The sequence below is a fragment of the Malassezia vespertilionis genome, chromosome 1 (genome assembly GCF_029542925.1).
Source record: "Malassezia vespertilionis chromosome 1, complete sequence".
In the NCBI taxonomy this organism is placed as follows: domain Eukaryota; kingdom Fungi; phylum Basidiomycota; class Malasseziomycetes; order Malasseziales; family Malasseziaceae; genus Malassezia; species Malassezia vespertilionis.
This window is the reverse complement of record NC_079247.1, coordinates 268,103-289,078: the sequence shown is the minus strand read 5'-3', so window position 1 is coordinate 289,078 and position 20,976 is coordinate 268,103. Positions and strand designations below refer to the sequence as shown.

Below are 20,976 nucleotides of genomic sequence, written 5' to 3'. Positions count from 1 at the left end.
CGTCCCACGCCAAAAACGCCGCCATAATATACATGCACGTCGAACAAAGCGCGCGCCTTCTTTGTGTCGGCACGCTTTGTCTCGCGTCCGTGCACTGGTCACGTGAAAAAATGTTGTACAGGCTACAGGTTGGGTACACGAAACGGGGCGCGGTGGGGTCCGACCTCGTCCCACGCGTCCTTGATGGGGTGGTGGAAGGGTTGGAGGGTCGGTGCATTTGTCCATGGACTCGGCTCAAAGTCGGAGAGAGACGTGGACGGGGTCAGGCGATCGATCGAGGATATGCTGCCGGGTGTCGCGATGGAGAGAGAAGAGGTATTTTCCGTAGCGTACAGCTGGCGCGCCATGGGCGAGCGGTGGGATTCAGAGAGCATGAGGTTCGGCACGGCAGCAACACTGGCCATCGCAGCAACTGATGCGGCGGACGCAGCGTACGGCGGCATCGCAGGAAACATGGCCGCGCTCGTCGCATTCCGCTGAGCCGGCAGCGAAGCGCGCGATGGGCAAGCGCGTACAGCCTGTTGCATCGACCATTCGCTGTCTGCACGACGTGGCATGCCTGATACACACAGTGGGGGCCCATGGGCTTGTGTCCAGAAATCGGGACGCAAACTGAGCGAGCGTCTGTGCAAAGGGCGCCGTCTGTGCGCGCTTTTCGACCGCGGTGCATCTGTGGGCGAGGATGTGGTGTGTGGGGTGTGTGAGCGTACAGGAGCACCAAGGCACAGTGTGTTCAGCTCTGTGAGCGAGAGCGCAGGCGCGCCGTACTTTTCAAGCGTCGCGGTGAATTGCGCAAGCTCGCCGGGCGCAACGTCAAGTTTCAAGTCCAGATAGCCCAGCAGTTCGCGTTCCATTTGGTTAATCTCGACGAGCGTAAAAAGGCCCTGGCCGACAATCGCCCAACTCTTGTTGTTGTACGAGTCGTCGCAGAGCATCTTGGTGGCAAGCATAAAGGCAGAGATAAAAAGACGGTGGCCAGAAGAGCCCCGTGCAACTGGGTAGCGTGTTTTGAGCCGCAAGAGCAAAAGCAGAGCAGTGTATACGACAGTCATGGGCAGTCGCGTACGGTATAGCGCATAGGCCACAAAGTGTGCAAGTCGCGGCGTACATGGCTGCTTGTGGATGGCCGTGTCGGCGGTGGTAGCCATTGAATTTTGCGAGCAGGAAAAGAGGCACATGAGGAACCGTTCACTGACTTCAGCCATCAGCCTGTGGCCATAAAAACGATCCTCTGCACGGCGCTTGGCTGACGAGGTCGGGCTCACCATCGGCTGTGTCTGGAAACGTGGGGTGCATGGCTCCACATTCATCGCCACAGGCGTCGCTGTCGCTGTGGCGTGCCCCACTGTTGCATCCATCATCGTGGGAAGAGACGGTAGAAGGCCAAGGGGGTATACTCGTTAAGCAATCACCACGACACGGAAGCACAAGGACGCCTAGCTTGATCACCCCCTGACAGCCCCTTGTACTGCCATTTGCGGCTGTGCCTAGCTGTACTACATATTGGCACGCATTTGCGACACGCTTCCACATACGTAAGCAAGTGTGATGATTGGCTCCGTGTGGATGTCTTACGCAAGGCACAAGTCACTGCACTGATGACTAAGCATGAGCCCCGCGCGCTGGCACACCGAGTGCCTGGTGACACTGTCTTGGCACGTCGTGTGCCAATGGCTAGGTGCAGACGAGCGCAAAAATGCGAGTAGGACACGACACTCGCATTTTGCACAAAGCGTCGTGCCCCGCGTCCGCGTGTGCGTACGACGGCCGCTGTGGCTTGCTTGTAACAGAGAATAGGGGTGCATACAAGATCGGCATGCTCGCAACCATGTGCACGTGGCTCTGTGCGTGCAGCGTAGTGTACTCGTTGACAACGTAGCGTGTGCATAGACACAAGCCGGAACGCATACCGAACCACCGTCGCACCCACACCGCCCCTATCCCTTTGCACGCAGCACGCAGCACCGCGCCTGCGCTCGCGCCCGATCAACACATAGCATCGGGCTCGCACGTCCATGCACGTGATATCGCTGGAAAACCGCAAATTCGCCGCGTCTGGCCTGCGCCGTCTCCATGCGACCGCGCGACATTCAAGCCTGGCTTCGCGGCGCGCACGATGTCGATGCGGACCCTCCGTACGACTCTGACGATGATATGCAGCCTCACACCCAAACTTCGCGGAGCGATGTGGGCACGTGCGGAACGTTTGACTGGGACGATTTTACCGCGCGCGCAGCGCAAGTGCTGCACTCGACAAAACGCAAGCCGCGTGCAACTCTGCTGGAGACGTATTTGCCCCAGATTTCATGCGATGCAACAACGATGTCTGCACAGCGACTCGAGGTGTACCAGATGCTGTACAAAGCGTACCTCTTCCACACCGAGCGTTCCACGCGCCTTGCACTTCTTCGCAACGGCGCGTTGCTACTGGATGCAGATACCGCGCTTGTAGATGCGCCGTGGAAGAGTACGCTTTTGCAGGCCGCATCCAAGCATCTCCAGAGCGAGGCGGAGCGCGTATACAATGCAAAAAGCCACGTCGGCGCACCACGCAGCGCAATGGCCGCTGTGCATGCGTGGCTGTGCATGCTGCTCACCGCGCTCGTACGCAGCGATGTACCTGGCCTTGGCGAAGCACCCGTTTGGGCTCCGCTTGTCCGCACTTTTGCGCACAGCTACGATGCGCTGTGCTCGACACAGCCAGCAGGGCGCCGCGACAAGCTTTTGCCGGGCGAACTGCACCGTGCGTGGCGCATGCTCCGTGCAGGCCACACACACCTCTCCTTATTCCTGCAAACGCTGCTGGCCGTGCCGGATACGTATGCGTGGCGTGCTATTTCCACGCTAGGCCTTGTGCTCGGCGTCTGCTACCGCATGCCGCCCGACCGCAGCGCGGCGATTGTATCCGCCCACAAAAACGCAATTTTGCAGTATTATACCACGCACGTTCTCAGTGCCAAGACAAGCGTTTCAGCGCATGTCCTGCAAGCACTCGTCCCCTTTTTTCGCGCTGACGTTACGCAGCACGCCATCGAGCTGCACGTCTTTCCGACCCTTGACAAGATGCTGCTGCGCTCGCCCGACATTGCGTGTGCCGGCGCTGCGACGCTGTTTTCCGCCGCACGCATCGATGCTACTGCAGTGCTGTCGCGTGTCCAGACGCCGGCGCTCGCCGCGCTCGGCTCGGCCAACGCGGCCACACGCAGCGGCGCACTGCGTCTCTTGGAAACACTGCTGCGCACCGCAACTATCCAAGACGCCTACATGGATGCGGTGCTCAAAGCGTGCAAAGCGTGCGAGACGAGGAACGACGAGCAGCGCAGTGCTATCTATGCGCTGCTCCAACGCATCCCGCCCGGCGCATGGAGCACGCGCCTTCTGGAAGCGCTTGGCGCGCTCGTGCAAAAAGAGACACAGCCCGCGCCCTTGCACGCTGCATGCACGGCAGCGTGGCGGCACACAACCGCCTCCCTTTCCCCATCCCTGCTCAACGCGCTCGCGGCCAAGATGCAAGCGCCGAAAATAGCACTCCATGCCGCCGTCATGCAGTCGCTTGCTGCGCTGCACACGGCGCCGCCCGCGCTGCATGACGCGCTGGCCCCTCTGTGCGAAGCGAGCGTAGAAAAAGGCGGCGCCGCGTCTTTCACAGCCCCTGAGTCCGCTTTGGAAGCGTGCGGCGCGGCTGCCTTCCTTGCGCTTGCCGCGCCAAAAGACGGCGCGTGCCCCGCGCTGCGGCCGCTACTCGAACCGAGCGACAAGATGCCGTTTCTGCTCCAAGCGCGCGTCCTCCAAAAAATGCACGATGCGCAGCTCGATGCCAGTGTGCACGTCCTTGCCCTGGAGCGGACACTTGCGTGGCGCCAATGGTCCGTGCTGCACGATGCAGCGTTGCAGTCGGCAGTTGTTGAGCTAGTGTACACTGCGATCCTGCACCGCATCTCTGTCCACGCACTGCTGCGCGCCATGGCCACCCACGATCGCCGCCTTTGCTTGCGCATCGTCACGCGCGTTGTATACACCATGTTCCAGCGCGCTTCCCCTGCCTCTTTTTCGCGCGTGCTGCGCGAGCTTCTTTTTCTTCCGCTCGCGCACGAGCAAGCGCCGCTTGACGATGCCGCCGCCGGCGAGCTTCTCAGCGAGCTTGTCGTCTACGCGCACCTCGCGCACCTTGACGATGCCGAGCACGAGACATTTGTGCAGCTGTGCCGCGCGGCTCGTTGCGACCCGTACCGCATGGTTGCACAGCACCGCGCCGCGCTCCTCGACACTGTGCACGCCGCCCAAAACGACCCGCTACTCTGCGACGCCGCCGAGCATGCCATCTCGACGCTTGCGTTTATCGCGCCCGACGCCATTCTCGCCCCTGTCGCCGAGCGCGCTCTGCGCGACGCAGAACTTGACCGCCTCGCCGCCTTTTCCGCGGAGCATCTCGCGATTTGGGCCGCGCCGCACGACGTACCCTTTGTAAATGTCGTACATGCGCCGCGCAGCGACGCCGGCGCGCAAACGGGAAACATGGAAAAGTGGGACGCGGAGGTGCGTGCATCGCTGGCACAGAAAAAAGCACCGTCGCTCTCCAAAGAGCAGCAGCTCGCCATCGCGCGCCAGCTCGACACGGAGCGCCATCTCCGCGCGGAAATTGACAGCGTGCGTGCGCGCATTGCGACCGCCTTGCGCACGACCCAGCGCCTTGCGTGGAGCGGCGCGCCGATCGGGCCATACATGGCCGCGCTCGCAGCGTCGGTGCGTGCGGCGCTGCGCCATGCTTCTGTACGTGCGCTGGGGCTTGGCTCCTTGGCTGCCGCTACGCTCACCGCGCTTGCGTCGTGCTGCGAGGAGCGCGTCGCGCTCCTTGCGCACTTTGTCGTGCACGCCACGCTTCACGACGCCGATCCTGCGCTGTGCTCGCCCGACTATGCGCTGGGCTCCGTCGAGGCTGTCGAGCTGCGTGTGCTGTACGAGCTGCGCCTCTTGGTAGACGCCTCTCCTCTCACGCTTCCTAGCGCTGCCTTTTTTCTCCCATGGATTGCCGCCATGGTCGAGCGCGCGCGCCTCACTGGCGACGAAGCACGCGACGACGCCGTGGTCGAGCGCGTGCAGCTTGCGCTCGATATCTTTGGCGCGCACAGCGCGCACGCCGCGCACGCCGACTTTCCCTGCGCCGCGGTTGTGCACGCTCTTCTCGCCGCTGCGCGCACCTGCTCCATGCTTGCGCACGACGCGGTGCAGGTGCTGCGTGCGTACGGCGCGGCGATTGCGCGCGCGCACCGCAACGCTACATCGCTCGTGCAGCTCCTTTTGCACGCGGCGCTTTCGGAAGAGCGCCGCGTGCGCGACGGCGCGCTGCAGTGCCTCTTGCCGATGGATTTGACCGAGATCGCGTTCAGTCCCGCGCTATTCATTGCCATGCACGACGCCGACGAGGAGCTTGCCAAAATTGCCGCGCAGATCTGGACAGAGAATGATATGGACGTGGTGCCGAGCTACACGGCGGTGCTTGTGCCTATGCTCGAGCACGCACACCACTACACACGCGCCACCACGCCGCGTGCGATTGCCAGTGCGTGTGCTGTGCATCCCGACACGCTGGACGAGTTGCGCGCTGCGCTCTGTGCGCTCTACAGCGCAAAGAACTACTCGCTTGCGCCTGCCTACGACCAGTACGGCATGGTCATTGACGCGACGCTCAACCGCGAGGACCCATGGCCAGCGCGCCTTGCTGTCGCGCAGACATTTGTCGCGCTCGCGCCGCAGTGTGCGCCGGCGGATCTCGTGCCTTTCCTCCAGTTTGCCCTGCCGAGTGGCGCGGCGCTGAGCGATCGCGAGGATGCTGTGCGTGGCGCAATGCTCAGCGCTGCTACGCGCATGGTCGAGCTGCACGGTGCCCCTGTCCTTGCTGCGCTTTTTGCCACGCTCGAGAGCGCGCTGCAGGAGCAAGGTGACGACCGCGTGGCCGAGGCGAGTGTGATTCTCTTGGGGTGCGCCGCGCAGCATTGCGATGCGCAAGATGCACAGGTGCAAAGGATCGTCGACCGTCTCCTTGCCGCGCTCCGCACACCGTCCGAGATGGTCCAGGAAGCCGCCGGGAGCTGTCTTGTGCCGCTGATGCGCAACGAACTTGTCGCGCGTGCCATGCCTTGCATGGTCGACCAGCTCCTCGGCGCGCTGCTCCACGGCGATACGTACGCGGCGCGGCGCGGCGCGGCGTATGGCCTCGCTGGCGTCGTGCTGGGCGGCGGCATCGGCCAGCTGCGCGCATTGCGTATCTTTGGGCGTCTCCGAGACGCCGTGCAGGATACCAAATCGAGGACAGGGCGCCAGGGCGTTATGTTTGCGTACGAGGTGTTTGCGCGCACGCTACGCGTCCTCTTTGAGCCGTACGCCAAGGATCTTTTGCAGGACATGCTCCTGTGCTTTGGCGATACGCACGCGGACGTGCGCGAAGCGACAAGCGACGCGGCGCGTGCGCTGATGCAGAGCATGAGCGGCCAGTGCCTCAAACTCACCCTCCCAGAGCTCCTCGCCGGTTTGGAAGAGAAGCAGTGGCGCACCAAGAAAGGCGCCATTGAGCTGCTCGGCGCCATGGCGTGGTGTGCTCCGCGCCAGCTCTCTGCGGCGCTGCCGACAGTGATCCCGAGGCTGAGCGAGGTGCTGACCGACTCCCACACGCAGGTGCGCAACGCGGGGAACAAGTCGCTGAAGCAGTTTGGCGAGGTGATCCACAACCCCGAGATCCACCAGCTCGTTCCCACGCTCCTCAAAGCGCTCGTCGACCCGAATGCCAAGACAAGCGTCGCGCTCCAAGCGCTCCTCGATACCAAGTTTGTCCACTACATCGACGGCCCCTCGCTCGCGCTCATTGCGCCCATCATCGAGCGCGGATTGCGCGAGCGCAGCGTCGCGGCGCAGAAACACGCGGCGCAAATCGTGGGCAACCTCGCGTCGCTCACGGCCCCGCGCGACTTTGTGCCGTACTTGGCGCGCTACACGCCGCTTGTGCGCCACGTCCTCGTCTCGCCCGTGCCCGACGCACGGAGCGTCGCGGCGCGCGCGCTCGGCACGCTCGTCGAGCGCCTCGGCGAGGCCCACTTTGCTGCGCTGATCCCCTCGCTGATGCAGGTGCTGCAGACCAACGCCACCGGCGTCGATCGCCACGGCGCCGCACAGGGCCTCGCCGAAGTGCTCGCGGGCCTGGGCCTCGAGCGCATGGAGCACCTCCTTCCCAGCATCATTGCCAATACACAGGCGCGCGCCGCGTACGTCCGCGAAGGCCACCTCGCGCTGCTCATGTACCTTCCCGCGACGTTCGGCGCACGCTTTGTGCCGCACCTCGTGCATATCGTTCCCCCCATCATCGCGAGCATCGCCGACGACGACGAGGCTGTGCGGGACGCGTCGATGCGCGCTGGCCGCATGATCATTGTGCACTACCAGGCCAAGGCCGTGGAGCTGCTCCTTCCCCAGCTCGAGCCGTGTCTGACGGAGCATAGCTGGCGCGTGCGCTTGTCAGGGCTGCAGCTCGTGAGCGAGCTCCTCTTCCGCCTCTCGGGCATCTCGCGCCACGCCGACACCGACGCCGACGCCGACGCCGACGAGGAGCGCGACGCGGCCGTGCCGAACTCGGCGCACAAGGCGCTCGCCGCGGCCCTCGGCGTCGAGCGCCGCACGCGCCTCCTTGCTGCGATCTACATCCTGCGCCAGGACCCCAACATCCCCGTGCGCCAGGCCGCGGCGCACACGTGGAAAGCGCTCGTGCAAAACACGCCGCGCACCGCGCGCGAAACGCTCCCGGTGATGCTCGATCTGCTCCTCACACTCCTCGCGGCCGCGGGCTCGGAGCAGCGCGAAATGGCAAGCCGCACCTTGGGCGAGCTCGTGCGCAAGCTCGGCGAAAAAATTCTCCAGGAAACCATCCCCATCCTCGCACAGCGCGCCATCCACGCGCCGGAAGCAGCCACACGCGCGGGCGTGTGTGCTGCCCTCACGGACATTTTGAGCAACGCCACCAAGGCACAGCTCGAGGACCACCAGCAGGCGATCATGGCCATTGTGCGCTGCGCCCTCGTCGACGCCGCGCCAGCGGTGCGCCAAGCCGCGGCGCAGGCCTTTGATAAAGTGCAGCGCCATCTCGGCAGCCACGCGGTGGATGCGACACTCCCTACTTTGCTCGACGCACTGCACGACGAGCAGCGTGCATCGACAGCACTCGCTGCGCTGCGCGAAATGGTGCGCACGCGCGCCGACGCCATCTTCCCGCTGCTTGTTCCCGCGCTTGCACAGGTGCCGATGCGCGCTGCGCAGGCCACCGCGCTCGCCGCCTTGGTCCCGGTGGCCCACGCAGCGCTCGCGCCCCACATTAGCGCGATTCTCAGCAGCGCCGCGCGCACACTGCTCGACGCGCGCGTCCCTGCGCTCGACCTTGCGCCGCCCATGGCGCCGCTTGGCGAGGCCATCGACGCGGTCTTTTCGAGCATTGCCAGCGTAGACGCACTGCACCAGGCCATGGTGCAGCTCCTCGGCTGGATGGGCTCGCGCGAAGGCGCGCCCAGGCGCGCCCAGGCATGCCAGCTCTTTGTGCGCTTCTGCCGCGCGGCGCCGCGCGACCTCGACTGGAGCGAGTACGCGGTGGACTATGTGCGCCGGCTCGTGTCGCTCATGGACGAGGACGAGGAGGAAGCGCTGTACGCGGCGTGGACTGCGCTCCAGGCGCTTTTGGATGCACACCCCAAGGACGCGTGCACGCCACTGGTGGTGCCGCTGCGCCGCGCCTTGGCGTCGGTCGGCGCCGCGGGCACGCCTTTGCGCGGCCTGCAGCTCCCGCGCGGCGCCCAGCCCTTTGTCGCGCCTTTCCTTTACGGACTGCTCCACGGCAATGTGGAGCAGCGCGAGGCGGCGGCGGCGGGGCTTGCGGAGCTTGTGGAAAAGTCGGGCGCGGAGGAGATCAAGCCGTTTATCACCTCGATGGTCGGGCCGCTCATCCGGCTCTGCGGCGATCGCCATGCACCCCCGGTGAAAGTTGCGATTCTCGACGCGCTCGATACCATGGTCCGCCGCGTGCCGCGCCTTGTCCGTGCATTCTACCCCCAGCTCCAGCGCAGTTTCCAAAAAGCCCTGGGCGATCCCAGCAGCAACACGGTGCGCATGCACGCGGGCGCAGCGTTGGGGCGTCTCATGGCGCACCAAACGCGCATCGAGCCTGTCGTGCTTGAGCTGGTCCACGCCATGCAAGCGTCGCTACACGGCGTCCACTCCAATGCCGACGGTGTGGATGTGGGCGATGCGATGGCCATGGCGCTCGTGCACGTCTTGGAGCACGCGCCGCCCGAGAAGCGTGCCGACGCGCGTGCACACACGCTTGATGTGCTGCGTGCCGCATTTTATGCGCCAACCGAGCCGCGCGACGCGATGAAAAAAGCCATGGCCGCGCTCATGGCTGCCATGCTGCGCTTTGACTCGGCGTCGGTGGTGGATACCATGCGCGAGACCATGCTGTCGCCTGTGCCGACCGATGTGCAGCTTGCTGCGTGGAGTGTCGGTGCGTGTATGGACGTGGCGCCAGAGGCGCTGTATGCCATTGCCGACCCTGTTGCTCTTGCGCGGCAGGTAGCGGCATGGCTCAACGACGCGCCGTCTGTTGCGCGCCCCGCGAGGGAAGCGCGCGACTTGCTCAAACGCACGCCGCCGTGGAGCGACGACGAGCGCGTGCAACATGCTCTGTAGGCCGTGCAGTCGGCGAAGAAGATCAAGACCGTATACCAACGTCTTTAGTACAGCTATAAGTTACAGAATGCCAGTCTCGCGCAGTGAGTTTTGCAGCAGCGTCTCCTTCACTGCTGCAAACACAAGCCGGATATTCGCCGTGTCCGTCGCCTGCGTCAGGTGCGGGTAAATGTTGAGTTTGGCGTGGTTGACGGAGGTGAAGCGCCAGAGGATGTACTTGGCGGCTTTGCCGACATCGTCGCCGCCGGTATACTCGGGAAAGTAGTCCACCAACGGGCGCAGCGGCAGTTTCTGCCGAAATATGTCGATCTTGTTGAGCATGAGCACCACCGAGGTTTGCTGGAACCAGCCTAGGGTCAGTGTGCGACGCGGACGTACGGCTGTTGATAATGCTCTCAAACAAGACAAGACTCTCCGCCATGCGGTTCTGCTTGCTATCCTCCAAAAGCGCCTGGTCGTACTCGCTCAACGCGACACAGAAGAGGATCGTGGTGACCGCCTCGAAGCAGTGGATCCACTTGTTGCGCTCGGAGCGCTGCCCCCCGACATCGACCAGATTGATCGAGAGCTCGCCCATGCGGAAGCGCGTCTCCAAGACACCGACTGTCTTGGAGCGCGCATTCAGCACATCCTGCTCGCTCGGCACGTAGTCGGGCCTCGCAATGCGCATCGCGCTCTCAAAGAAATAGCTCGCATTGTCCATAATGTAGAATTCATTGCTCCGCTGTATGAGTTTCGAGATGACGGGGTCTTTCCACAGCGCTGCAATGATCTTTCCCATCGCGGGAGTAAGCGCCGCGTTCGCATCCGCTTCCACCTGGCACTGCATGATTGCATACACATTGTCCTGGCGTCAGTGGGCGTGCAACGTACCCTGTTTTCCAAGTGCTCGGGCTCCATCTTGAACTGCCGCATCGCAAGCACAATGGTCTGTGCAGAGTCTATCAAATTCTTGATCACCGTGAGTCGGTACACAAACAGCTCCTCGGGCGTATACCCATTCTGGTGGATGATCTTCATCTGCTTTACAATCGTCGATTTACCAGACTCGCCAGAGCCAAGCAGCAAAATCTTGTACTCGTTCTTTGCATTCCGCGTATTATCCTCCAAGTGCTTGTCGATTCGTGCACTGTGCGTGCGGTCGCGCTGCTCGGGCGCGCCGGCAGACGATAGACATGCACCCATGCTCGCAGCGGCGTGGCGTGCGCGGCGACGGCTGCCCAGGCCCGATGCATGACAAAGACAAAGACAACAGGCCCGATCTACGACAGTGTCAACGCTACGGCCTACAAGCGACTCTTGGCGCCGTGCGCAGCGGCGCTCGAGTCCGGCCCGTCGGCGTGGGGCTGGAGCACATTGGACTGCGTGCGTGGCGCAATGGTCTGGCCATGGTGATGCATCGCACGCAGATCCAGCATCGAGGGATTGAGCTGCGAAATAGACGTGGCTCCAATCAAGCGCATGTCCATCACCATTTCCTCCTTGAGCAGCTGGATTGCGCGCGAGACACCCGCAGCGCCGTACGCAGACATGGCGTAGATGAAAGGGCGGCCGATGCCGACGGCCGTGGCGCCGAGGCACACGGCTTTGAGGACATCGGTGGCACGACGGATGCCGCCGTCGACAAAGATTTGGAAGTGGGGGTTGGGAAAGAGGCCCCGGATGCGAAGCGCGTCGACGCATTCCTCAAGGACTTCAATGCCAGAGGGAGCAAAGTCAAGCTGCCTGCCGCCATGGTTCGAAAGCACCACGCCCGCAAATCCTTTTTCCGCAGCAAGCACGCAGTCTTCCCAGCACTGCACGCCTTTGAGCAGCACGGGGATTTTGGTCTGGCTCTTGATCCACTCGGCCACCTCCCAGTCGAGCGAGGGGTCGATGAACGAGCTGATGGCACGCGCCGCACCCTCATTGCGGTTCACTTCGTCCTCCGTCTCGTTCTGCACATTCGTGCCCGCGTCGTCGAAATGCATGCGCATGTCTTTCTCACGCCGTCCGAGCTGGGGGGCGTCCACCGTGATGAACAAAGCTTGGATGCCAACTTTTTCCGCTTTGCGCACCATCTCCAGTACAATGTTGCGATCGCTGTTTACATACAGCTGGAAGAACTGGATGGGCTTGCCGTCTTTTCGCGCGTCAATAATCTCGTCAAACGAACACGAGGAAAGCGTGGGAAACATCTGGATCACGTCCTCCTTCGCCGCAGCCCACGTCAGGTTCTTTTCGCCATCGGGGTGGCCGAGCCTGCCGAGCGCCGTAGCGGTGATGTACACAGGCAAAGAGGATTTGTGGCCCAAAATGGTTGTGCTGAGGTCCACATGCTGGACGTTGCGCAAAATGCGCGGCCTGAACCAAATACGGCGAAAAACAGAGGTGTTTTCGTGGTACGTCTCCTGGTCATCGGAGGCGCTCGAGTAGTAGGCCCATGCCATAGGCGACAAGACTTTGCGCGCTACGAGCTCAAAGTCTTGCAGGTTGAGACACTGCGACACATGCGGCAAATTCTTGCGCTTGTCCTCCTCTTCTTTCAGCACATTCTCCGCCTCTCTCGCAACCTCTTCAGGAATTGTGCTGGGATCGACCTCGCCTTTGCACTTTTCATTCGGCAAAAACTTTTCAATCGTGCCGGGCGCGTGGATGGGATCAAAGATGGCCGTCGCATCTTTGCCGGCGTACTTGAGGATGATTTGCGGACCGCCGGGATGCACCGGGATAAAATCGGTCAGGTCGTACACTTTTTCGTAAAGAATCACATAGCAGTCGCCTCTGCGGTTGTGTTGCGCGACTTGGTCGTACGTCCACGCTGCCATGATCACTGCAAAGAGGAACCCCGCACTGCGCCGCTAGGCCAACCGGCGCGCGAGCGTTTGCGAGGCCCACGTGGATGCACGTGGCGGTGGTGCGCGGCGCCGTGTTCGATCCGTGCGGCGCTACGACCAGCATGCTGCACGGTTTTGATCTGCTGCGGCAGCAGTATGCGAAATATACCAACAATCCAGGCGCGCCTTCTACACCACAAGGCACCGTGCGCGTGCTGGCAGAGAAACTGTCCGACCCTGCGCTCACACGTGAAGATCGGCGCGCGGCGATTTTATCGCTCAAAGCGCTTTCGCGCGACCATGCCGCGCTTGTCGGCGCCGAGGCCTTGGCGCCTTTGCTTGAGTGGATCACAAAGCGAGAGAATGACGAAGAGATGCTGCGTCCAGCGGTAGAGGCGTGCTTGGCGCTGTGCCAGATCCCGCGCGCAGAGCACGCGGCGATGGAGCAAAACGACAAGCAGCAGGCGCTTGCCAACATGCGCCGCACCTTGGACGTGCCAGACGGCCTGTTTGCGATTGTCACCCTGGTCCTCCCGCAGCACTCGTTCTATACACGCTTCGCGTCCCTCCAGCTCATCGGCACCCTGCTCGAGCACTACAAAACAGAGACGCAAGCGCGCATTGTACGTGCGCCTGGCGGAAGTGCCGCGATTCTCCAGTGCCTTGAAGCGGCGCCAACATCGAGCACGGAGATTATACGCAACGAGACTCTGCTCTTGATGCCGTCCCTTGTCGCAGGAAGCCCTGATTTGCAGAAAATCACGGCGTTTGAAGGCGCGTTTGAGCGGCTACTGGACATCATCGCACAAGAGGGGCGCATCGAAGGCGGCGTCGTCGTACAGGACGCGCTCGAGGCACTGCATGCGCTGCTTATCGACAATATCTCGAACCAGAATTATTTCCGCGAGACGCTGAGCATCCCCATGCTTGCGCCGCTGCTATTTTACCCCCCGCCCCTGCCGCCAGACGCGCCGGAAGCTGCAACACAAGAATTTCGGTCCCAGCGCGATGCGTTCCTCTTGCAGGAATGGGACGAGCAAAAGTCCCTCAACGCTCTGCTGCTCCTGCGGTGTGTACGTCTCCTCGTCGACGGCCACGCAGGCGGCCATCGCGAGAACCAAATTGCACTCCGGAATGCAGGCCTGACAGAATGTTTGGTCCAGCTCGCGTTTGCGAGCCTCGGTCCGCCGCTGCTCAAAGCGCACACGCTCTCGCTCCTCGCTGCCATTCTGCGCTCCTCGCGCCAGAACCAGGATTTGGTGAGCACACTCGTCGTAACGCCCGTCGCATTGACGCGCCGCACAGAGCCCGGCGCGGAGCCAGCGTTCGAGCTCTCCTGGCAAGCGCCGCAGCCGGCAATGCTTTGCCTCATTGCGCTGGCGCTGCGCGGCCCTGGCGCGACAGAATCGCAGGCCATGGCCATGGCTGTACGCACCGCGGCGCTGGGCATGTTTGAAGCGCTCGTCGCGGAGAATATCGAAGTGCGCATGACGCTTTTGCACGCATTGGTCGCTGCGCCTCTGCCCGAACAGAGCCATGGGAACTCTTCCCAAATGCTCCTGGAATCCATTGTCCACTTGCCCAGCTCGCTTGTGCCGAGCGGAGCGGGACGCTTCGATTCCTACCAATACCTCTTTGCCGCAATCCTCTTTAGCAATCTCTTGCACAGCAGCGAGACGACCAAGGCATTTGCGCGCAGCATATATATGGACGCTACTGGGCGCTGCGTCGCCGGCACTGCGCCGCCCACCGACGAGGATGCGCCTGCAAAGCTCATCGATCTCATCGTCGGCAACCTTGCCATGGCGAGCCGCGAGCTCGGTGAAGCGGTGCGCCGCGAGCGCACCGCTGCTGCCGATGCAGCGGCGAAGAACACGTCGGAAGACTGGACGCGCGTTATTCTTGCTTACCTCGTCCTCCTCTGCGACTGGCTTTGGGAAAGCCCCGCGAGCGTCGCTGAGTTTGTCAGCGAGAGTGCCAATTTGCAAGTTATTTTGCAGCCCGTCCAGCAGGCTGCAGGTGTGGACGGCGCGGTGCAGGCGCTTTCTGCATTTGTGCTCGGCGAGGCGTACGAATTCAACACGCTCGACAGCGACCAGGAAGGCGTGCTCACACGCAAAGCCATGCACCCCATTTTGCACTCGCGCGTCGGGCCGGATGCATTCACCGCGCGGCTCCGTGGCCTGAAGCGCGACGCGCGCTTTGCCGACGTGGGCCCCGACCTCCTCGAGCGCTTCATTCTCGACGCAGAGCACCACAGCGCGCCTCCGCCCTTTTGGTTCACGTGGCCGTTTGTCGAGTTCTGGAAAGATAATTACGTGCGTGTCCAAAAAGCGATCCTCGTCGATCCAGCGGCCACGTCTGCGTCCGAGGCAGCGAGCTCGACGGAGCTGCGCGATGCGCGACAGCAAATCGCCGCTCTCCACGCAGACCTGCAGCGAGCCACGCAGGAGGCATCGCTCCTGCCAAGTCTGCGCGCGGAGCTCGAAGCGGCGCAGGCACAAGTCGCGCAACTCTCTGTGCTCGAAGAGCAGCTGCACGCGCTCCAAAATGTCCAGCGCGAGACGCAGCGTGCGCTCGACGAGGCGCAGCAGCGCTTGGAAGCGTCGGGCCCCAGCCAAACGCACGATGCCTTGGCACGGGAGCTCGAAGCGGCCTCTGCACAAGCGGCGCGCACGTCCAAGGAACACGACGCCATGCTCCAAGCAGCGCTCTCGCGTGCCGCCGACGCCGAGCGCCTCGCCGCGACGCGTGCCGCTGCACTGGACGCGGCGCACACGAGCGTGCCGTCAGATGCACAGCTGCAGCAAGAGAACGAGGATTTGCTTGTTTTGCTTGACGACTTGTCGCTCAAGCGCAAGCGCGACAAGGACCGTATGCGCGCACACGGCTGGGAGGTGAGTGAGGACGAAGACGAGGAAGAGTAGGCTATGTAGACCCAACCGTCCTACCTAGATTACCTGCCCATCAGAAACGGCAGTCCACGCCGCAAATCGGCCGCTTTTTCTCTGGGAATCACCAGCTCTTCATCGCTGGAGATCTCCAGCATGGGCGGCGCACCGCGCTGCTGCGAGGGCGAGCCTTCTGGCGAGAGCGAGGGCGTGCCGAACACGCCGGGCGGCACCGACGTGTGCCGCTTCTGCTCTGGCGTAGCACACACAAGCGTCTCTGCCTCGCTGCGCTGTGCGGGCCGGCTGCGTGCAGCAAGCGGCGCGCGCGCGCGCAGCGGTGCACTGCACATACTTGTCGTGCGCCGCAGCGCGCGGTGCATATGCACTTCGCGTTGTTTCTTGTCCGCGCGAATGGTCGTGGCAGTGTCAGTGCAAGATCGCTGGGCGCGCTGCACGTCCGGCTTACGTGCCGATGTTGCGCGTTTCTGCCGCCGCTGGGGTGTGGGCTGCTGTCCCGGCCCGAAGCATTTTGCACGCAGCTGTGCACACTCGTTCGGGAGACGGGATTTGTAGAACGGCTCGATGATTTCGGCGCAGACCCACTGCGCCTCGTCGCGCGCATCGTCGCGTGCATCGTCGCGTGCCATCACGCGTGCAGCGGATCCGTACAGCGGCGGCCCATACGCCTCGCTCGTGATCTGCAGCAGGCACAGCTGGTCGGCGAGCGTTTCGTAGAGTGCGTGCAGCGACGCTGGCGCTAACGTGGGCGTGCGTGGCGGGCTCGCAGGCAGCGGAGGTGGTACCTGCGCGGCCCATGGAAACACAAGCGGCGTGGCCAGTGCAGGGCCAAGCCAGCGCTGCGCTTTCGCGCTCTTTCGCTTGGATTTGTGCGGCGAGGTCGGCCCGAGTATGGTTTCGTTGCGTGCCTCGCGTAAGAGATAGCACACCACAATGAGCTCGACTTGGATGCTGCTGTAAATATGCTGTGCATTGCCTACCTTCGTATTTGGATCGCGTGCAAGAAGGGCGGAAGCGCTGCGTCGATGCCTCGCGCGTTGGCGGCATGGGCAAAGGGGCCGTACGCAACAGCCGCGCGCATGGCGTCCGCTTCGTGAGGAGGTATTGTGTCCAGCGCAGCGCTGGGGGTATCATGCAGTGCACGAACCGCGTCTCTAAGCTCGTGCTGAAAGCGTGTGCGGAGTACAGAGGGGATATACAGCAGCGCGAGCAATGCTTGGGCGCCCCTTGCGACGCGGTCGAGCAATGGAGGAATAGAGGCAAGCGGTGTATGCACCTCTCCAAGCCATATGCATTGTGCAAGCAGTGCAGGAACCGATACCGCGCTCGATGCTATGCCGCGCAGCGCAAACGCATTCGGCGCCGCGTCCACCGTCATGGAAGAGGCGTGGTGGCGCGTGGAGGTTGCCTCCACACTGCGCTGCACTCGCCACTGCTCTGCATGGTGGTACGGCGCCATGAGCCGCGTGCGCTCGGGAGCACGATCCAGGACGCGGCGGTAATCAATGTGATGGAGCCTATGGGAAGCATGAGTCTAAGTCCGTCGAACAACCAAGTTGCGCTCGGCGCCAAGAACGGGCTGTTTGTGCTGGACCTCGACAATCCGTACGCTCTTCCGCGGTTCTTTGCGCATCGCACGACAGGGGAAGTGGCCGATATTCAGTGGAATCCTCACGATGTACGAAAGGAATGGGTCGCAAGCACATCCAACCAAAAACTTATCATTTGGAACCTGAACCGCAGCGAGTCGACGAGTGCGGCTGTACGACCCGACATGCTCGCGCCCAAAGGCCGGACGCGCACCCGCGATGCGGGCGTCTCGCCACGAGCAGTCCGCATCAACCAGTTTGCATCCACGCCGACACACTCCAAGACACAGCCCGGCAGCGCCGTAGAGCACATTCTCGAGCGGCACAGCCGCGCGATTACCGATATCAACTGGTCGCCCTTGCACCCCGCTATTGTCGCGAGTTGCAGCATGGATACCTGGGCATGGGTATGGGATCTGCGCGCTTCGCATCGCCGCGCGAAGCCTGCACAAGGGTACAGTGCGTGGAACGCCAGCATGACGCAGATCAAGTGGAACAGGGTGACGCCCCACCGCATCGCAGCCTCGTGTGACAACAAAGTCTTGATTTGGGACGACCGGTTTGGCGCGCTGCCTTTGGCTACGATTGAGGCGCATCGGAGCAAAATATACGGGCTGCAATGGAGTCCAAACGTGACACACGGGCGGGATCAGCTGCTTACCTGCTCCTTGGACGGCACTATCAAGCATTGGGACATCGGCACAGACGTATCGCGCACCGCATCGTCGCAGCGCGAAATGATCAGTGTTCCCCAATCGACGATCCTTACACACGACCCCGTATGGCGCGCCAAGTACCTGCCTTTTGGCGACGGTGTCATGTCCGTTGCACAGCGCGGCGACACGGCGCCGAGCTTGTGGGCGCACCGCGCAAGTGCCGCGCCTGCAAAGCATTTTGTAGGCCACACGGACATTGTGCGCGAGTTTCTCTTCCGCACGCGCCGCGGCACAAGTACGGTCGAGGACGACCGCGAGTTTCAGCTGCTGACGTGGAGCAAAGACCAAACGCTGCGCATGTGGCCGATCGGCACAGATGTGCTGGAGGCGGTGGGCCACTGCAAAGGCGCGCCTATTCCGTTTGAAAAGCACGCCGTGCTGCGCAAAGATGCCAAGAGCAGCGCGCTTGGCATCACCAAGCCTGCGCTGCACCAAGACTCGGCTTCGATAGTGATCCAGTCGCCAGAGGACGCGCTTGGCTTTGACGCAGCCGGCGCACTGCTCCCACGCTCGCTCGGCGCTTCGTTGGTCACGTCGAGTGCCGAGGAAGTGGGGCCGCGGATGCGGTACCAAGAGTACCACGCGCACACTGGCTTCCACGACCCTGTAAATTGGATGGCACGCGTGCGTATCGAGCGCGGAAACGAAGGCGGAGACGAGGCGGCACCGCCCAGCACCGCACAGGTAGATTGTGTCGTGCTTCCGGACGAGATTATGCGTGTGGGCGACCGATTTCCCCATGTTTTCGAGATGATCGACGTCGTACACCGCCGCTGTACCATTGCCGTGCACGGGCCGTGGGCAGAGCATGGGCAGTCCACGGCCTACGTACGCGTTGTACTCACATTTCCGTCCGCATACCCCAATAAGCCGCCGTCTGTCGAGGTAGAGCGCAATCCGACCATCCCTCTCAAGACACGCGCAGAGCTGCAGAGTGCATTGGTCGATGTTGTCGAGGAGAAGAGTGTGATGCAGGCGTGCTGTATTGAGGCGTGCCTCGACGCACTGGTCGCGCACGGTGCCGTGCTGCAGAGTACAGGCGTCACGAACGACACTGCTGCAGAAACGAATGCACAAGACGCGCTGCCAATGGCGCCACAGAACAACAACCGCTTCCTGCACTCCTACCAGGCGGTGGCAGACGCCGTTGTGCGCCTCACATTGCGCGCGTCCGACACGTCCAATGCACAGCTGCTCGAGTCGGATGTTGTGCAGCTGCTCAGTACCAACGTGCTGAACCGCGCGATGCGCTCGGCAACGACGGATCGCTCGCAAGGGCCGCGCGCGCGGCGGAAAAAGTAGTTACTGTGGAATGTAGGTACTGTGGAATGTTGTATTGCTGTATCGTACATACTATCTAGGCGTTCGTCTACCGTGTCGGCTTGAAGCGCGCAAGTCGGTCCATGAAGCGCGATTCAGAGCGCGCGCCTTTTTCTCCCGGCGACACTGCTCGCGCGGGCGTGTTTGTACGATCCTGAAGAGCACTCTGCCGCGCTTGCGGCGTAGGTTCCTCGTGTGCCCGGTCAAGACGCGCGGCAAGCTGCTTGTTCTGAGCAGCCAAACGCTTTGCATCCTTGAGCGCCGCCAAGATGCGCGTGTCTGCGGCCTCGACTTCCTCTGCCTTGGCACTGAGCTCGAGCTCGAGCTGTACAATGCGCTCTTCGAGCGGCGCACTGGACCGTGGCGCGGCGCGTACATCCGCTAGCGACTGCGCAAGCTCTTTTTCCACGGCACGCAGCTGGCGCAGCTGCTCCGTGTGCCGCCGCTTGGTCTCTTTTAAGTGCTCCACTTCGGCTTCGCGCGTGTCGAGCGTGTGCTGAAGCATGTAGTTCTTGGCAGTGGCCTCTTCGAGCTGCTCTTTGGCGTGCACACGCTCTTGCTCGGCGTGCTCGGCACTCGCTTTGTGCATCGATAAAATCGTGCTGAGCTCCTGTGCCTCGCCTTTGGCTTGGACAAGCTCCGTGCGCAACGGCGCAGCTTCCCGCACCTTTTCACGCAGCTGGTGTACATCCGCCTCGGCGGCCTCGGCGCGCCGCTGCAATGCATCTGCATTTGCCTGTGCATCCACCGTGCACTCTACGACTTGCTGCAGCTCGGCGAGGCGATGGTGGGCGTCTTGGAAACGCGTCTGTCGCTCGTGCAGGATCGTCTCTAGCGTATGTGCCTGCTTCCTTGCGGCGTCAACTTCTTTTGTTGCGTCCTCCGCGATGCGTACAAGTTGGGTATTCTTGGCGTCTGCCGCAGCGCTTGCCGCAAGCGCTTGATCGCGCATCATGCATGCGTCGGCAACAGCATTTTCAAGACTCGCTGCGCGGTCGTGCAGCGGCGCAAGACGCTGGGCGTTTGCATGCACCGCTGCAGCCAACACTTCGAGCGTGCGTGCAAGAGACGTGGCCGCGGCTGCATGCGCCGTGCGCTCAGCAGCCAGGGCGGCGCGTGCGCTCTGCGCCTCCAATGACGCAGCCTCACGCGCTTCTTCCAAAACAGCCTGCTCATTTTGTGCCGCATCGAGCGCTGCGTCGTGCTGCGCTACAAGTTCATTAGTCTGCGCTGCATGCGTCTGTTGCAGCGCGTCGATTTGAGCGGCATGTGCTTGTTGCAGCATTTCCAGCTGCGCAGCATGCTCCGTCAGCACCGCATCATCTTTCCCGCCATTCTTAAGTAGCGCACGCTCAGGCTCGTCCACAAAAGTCTTGTCGGCGTCCTCACAAGACTGCAGCGTGCGCACGGCATCGACCGCAAGTGCGTAATTAAATTGCTGCGCTTGGAGCTGCGCTTGGAGCTCAGCGGCATGTGGTGTCGCTTCGCGCAGCGCCTCAACCTCACTCGATGCGGCCGAAAGCGACGCTGCATGCTCCGCATCGTGGAATGTCAGCAAATCGTCGCATTCGCCCAGCAGTGCGGCCAGATGCACGAGCTCCTCCACAGGATCCATTACCTCGTATTTCGGCACAGCCTGCGCCACATTGCCTCCCCGCAAGCGCGCATGCAGGCGGGTGTGCACGAGATGGTGCACATGGCCCACCCACTTGGACGCACAATCCATACCAACACCAACCTTTGCACGCGTGTTGACGCGTGCATCACGTGACCCATAGGCAAGCTACAGCAGCGCTTCCACCACGGCAGGGCAGGTACAATGAATCGGCACACGGTGTGGATCATGCTGCTGCGCGAGCAGGACATCAGGATACAGTGTCGTAAATTATGTGCTTATCGCTATTTC

At 62.5% G+C, this 20,976-nt stretch overlaps 8 protein-coding genes across 8 annotated transcripts; 3 read left to right on the top strand and 5 right to left on the bottom strand.

Annotated features, from left to right (window-relative positions):
- Window positions 1-122: 122 nt before the first annotated feature.
- On the bottom strand, window positions 123-1,361 carry MVES1_000172 (uncharacterized protein; the record flags this gene model as incomplete). The annotated part of the gene is made up of 1 exon (XM_056205034.1): window positions 123-1,361. One exon carries the CDS (start codon window positions 1,359-1,361, stop codon window positions 123-125), a length of 1,239 nt encoding a protein of 412 aa, XP_056061009.1.
- Window positions 1,362-2,073: 712 nt separating this feature from the next.
- GCN1 (translational activator of GCN4) lies at window positions 2,074-9,720 on the top strand (the record flags this gene model as incomplete). Its single annotated transcript, XM_056205033.1, has 1 exon — window positions 2,074-9,720. The coding sequence occupies one exon, from the start codon at window positions 2,074-2,076 to the stop codon at window positions 9,718-9,720; it is 7,647 nt and encodes a 2,548-aa protein (XP_056061008.1).
- Window positions 9,721-9,780: 60 nt separating this feature from the next.
- GPA2 (Guanine nucleotide-binding protein alpha-2 subunit) lies at window positions 9,781-10,905 on the bottom strand (the record flags this gene model as incomplete). The annotated part of the gene is made up of 3 exons (XM_056205032.1): window positions 9,781-10,070; window positions 10,099-10,567; window positions 10,594-10,905. The coding sequence occupies 3 exons, from the start codon at window positions 10,903-10,905 to the stop codon at window positions 9,781-9,783; spliced, it is 1,071 nt and encodes a 356-aa protein (XP_056061007.1).
- A 101-nt stretch (window positions 10,906-11,006) lies between these two features.
- On the bottom strand, window positions 11,007-12,527 carry MVES1_000169 (L-lactate dehydrogenase (cytochrome); the record flags this gene model as incomplete). The annotated part of the gene is made up of 1 exon (XM_056205031.1): window positions 11,007-12,527. The coding sequence occupies one exon, from the start codon at window positions 12,525-12,527 to the stop codon at window positions 11,007-11,009; it is 1,521 nt and encodes a 506-aa protein (XP_056061006.1).
- Window positions 12,528-12,658: 131 nt separating this feature from the next.
- Window positions 12,659-15,463, top strand: USO1 (type I protein arginine methyltransferase; the record flags this gene model as incomplete). The annotated part of the gene is made up of 1 exon (XM_056205030.1): window positions 12,659-15,463. The coding sequence occupies one exon, from the start codon at window positions 12,659-12,661 to the stop codon at window positions 15,461-15,463; it is 2,805 nt and encodes a 934-aa protein (XP_056061005.1).
- A 29-nt stretch (window positions 15,464-15,492) lies between these two features.
- Window positions 15,493-16,823, bottom strand: MVES1_000167 (uncharacterized protein; the record flags this gene model as incomplete). The annotated part of the gene is made up of 2 exons (XM_056205029.1): window positions 15,493-16,399; window positions 16,426-16,823. The coding sequence occupies 2 exons, from the start codon at window positions 16,821-16,823 to the stop codon at window positions 15,493-15,495; spliced, it is 1,305 nt and encodes a 434-aa protein (XP_056061004.1).
- Window positions 16,824-16,886: 63 nt separating this feature from the next.
- MVES1_000166 (uncharacterized protein) lies at window positions 16,887-19,052 on the top strand (the record flags this gene model as incomplete). The annotated part of the gene is made up of 1 exon (XM_056205028.1): window positions 16,887-19,052. One exon carries the CDS (start codon window positions 16,887-16,889, stop codon window positions 19,050-19,052), a length of 2,166 nt encoding a protein of 721 aa, XP_056061003.1.
- A 67-nt stretch (window positions 19,053-19,119) lies between these two features.
- MVES1_000165 (uncharacterized protein) lies at window positions 19,120-20,796 on the bottom strand (the record flags this gene model as incomplete). The annotated part of the gene is made up of 1 exon (XM_056205027.1): window positions 19,120-20,796. One exon carries the CDS (start codon window positions 20,794-20,796, stop codon window positions 19,120-19,122), a length of 1,677 nt encoding a protein of 558 aa, XP_056061002.1.
- Between the last annotated feature and the right edge of the window lie 180 nt (window positions 20,797-20,976).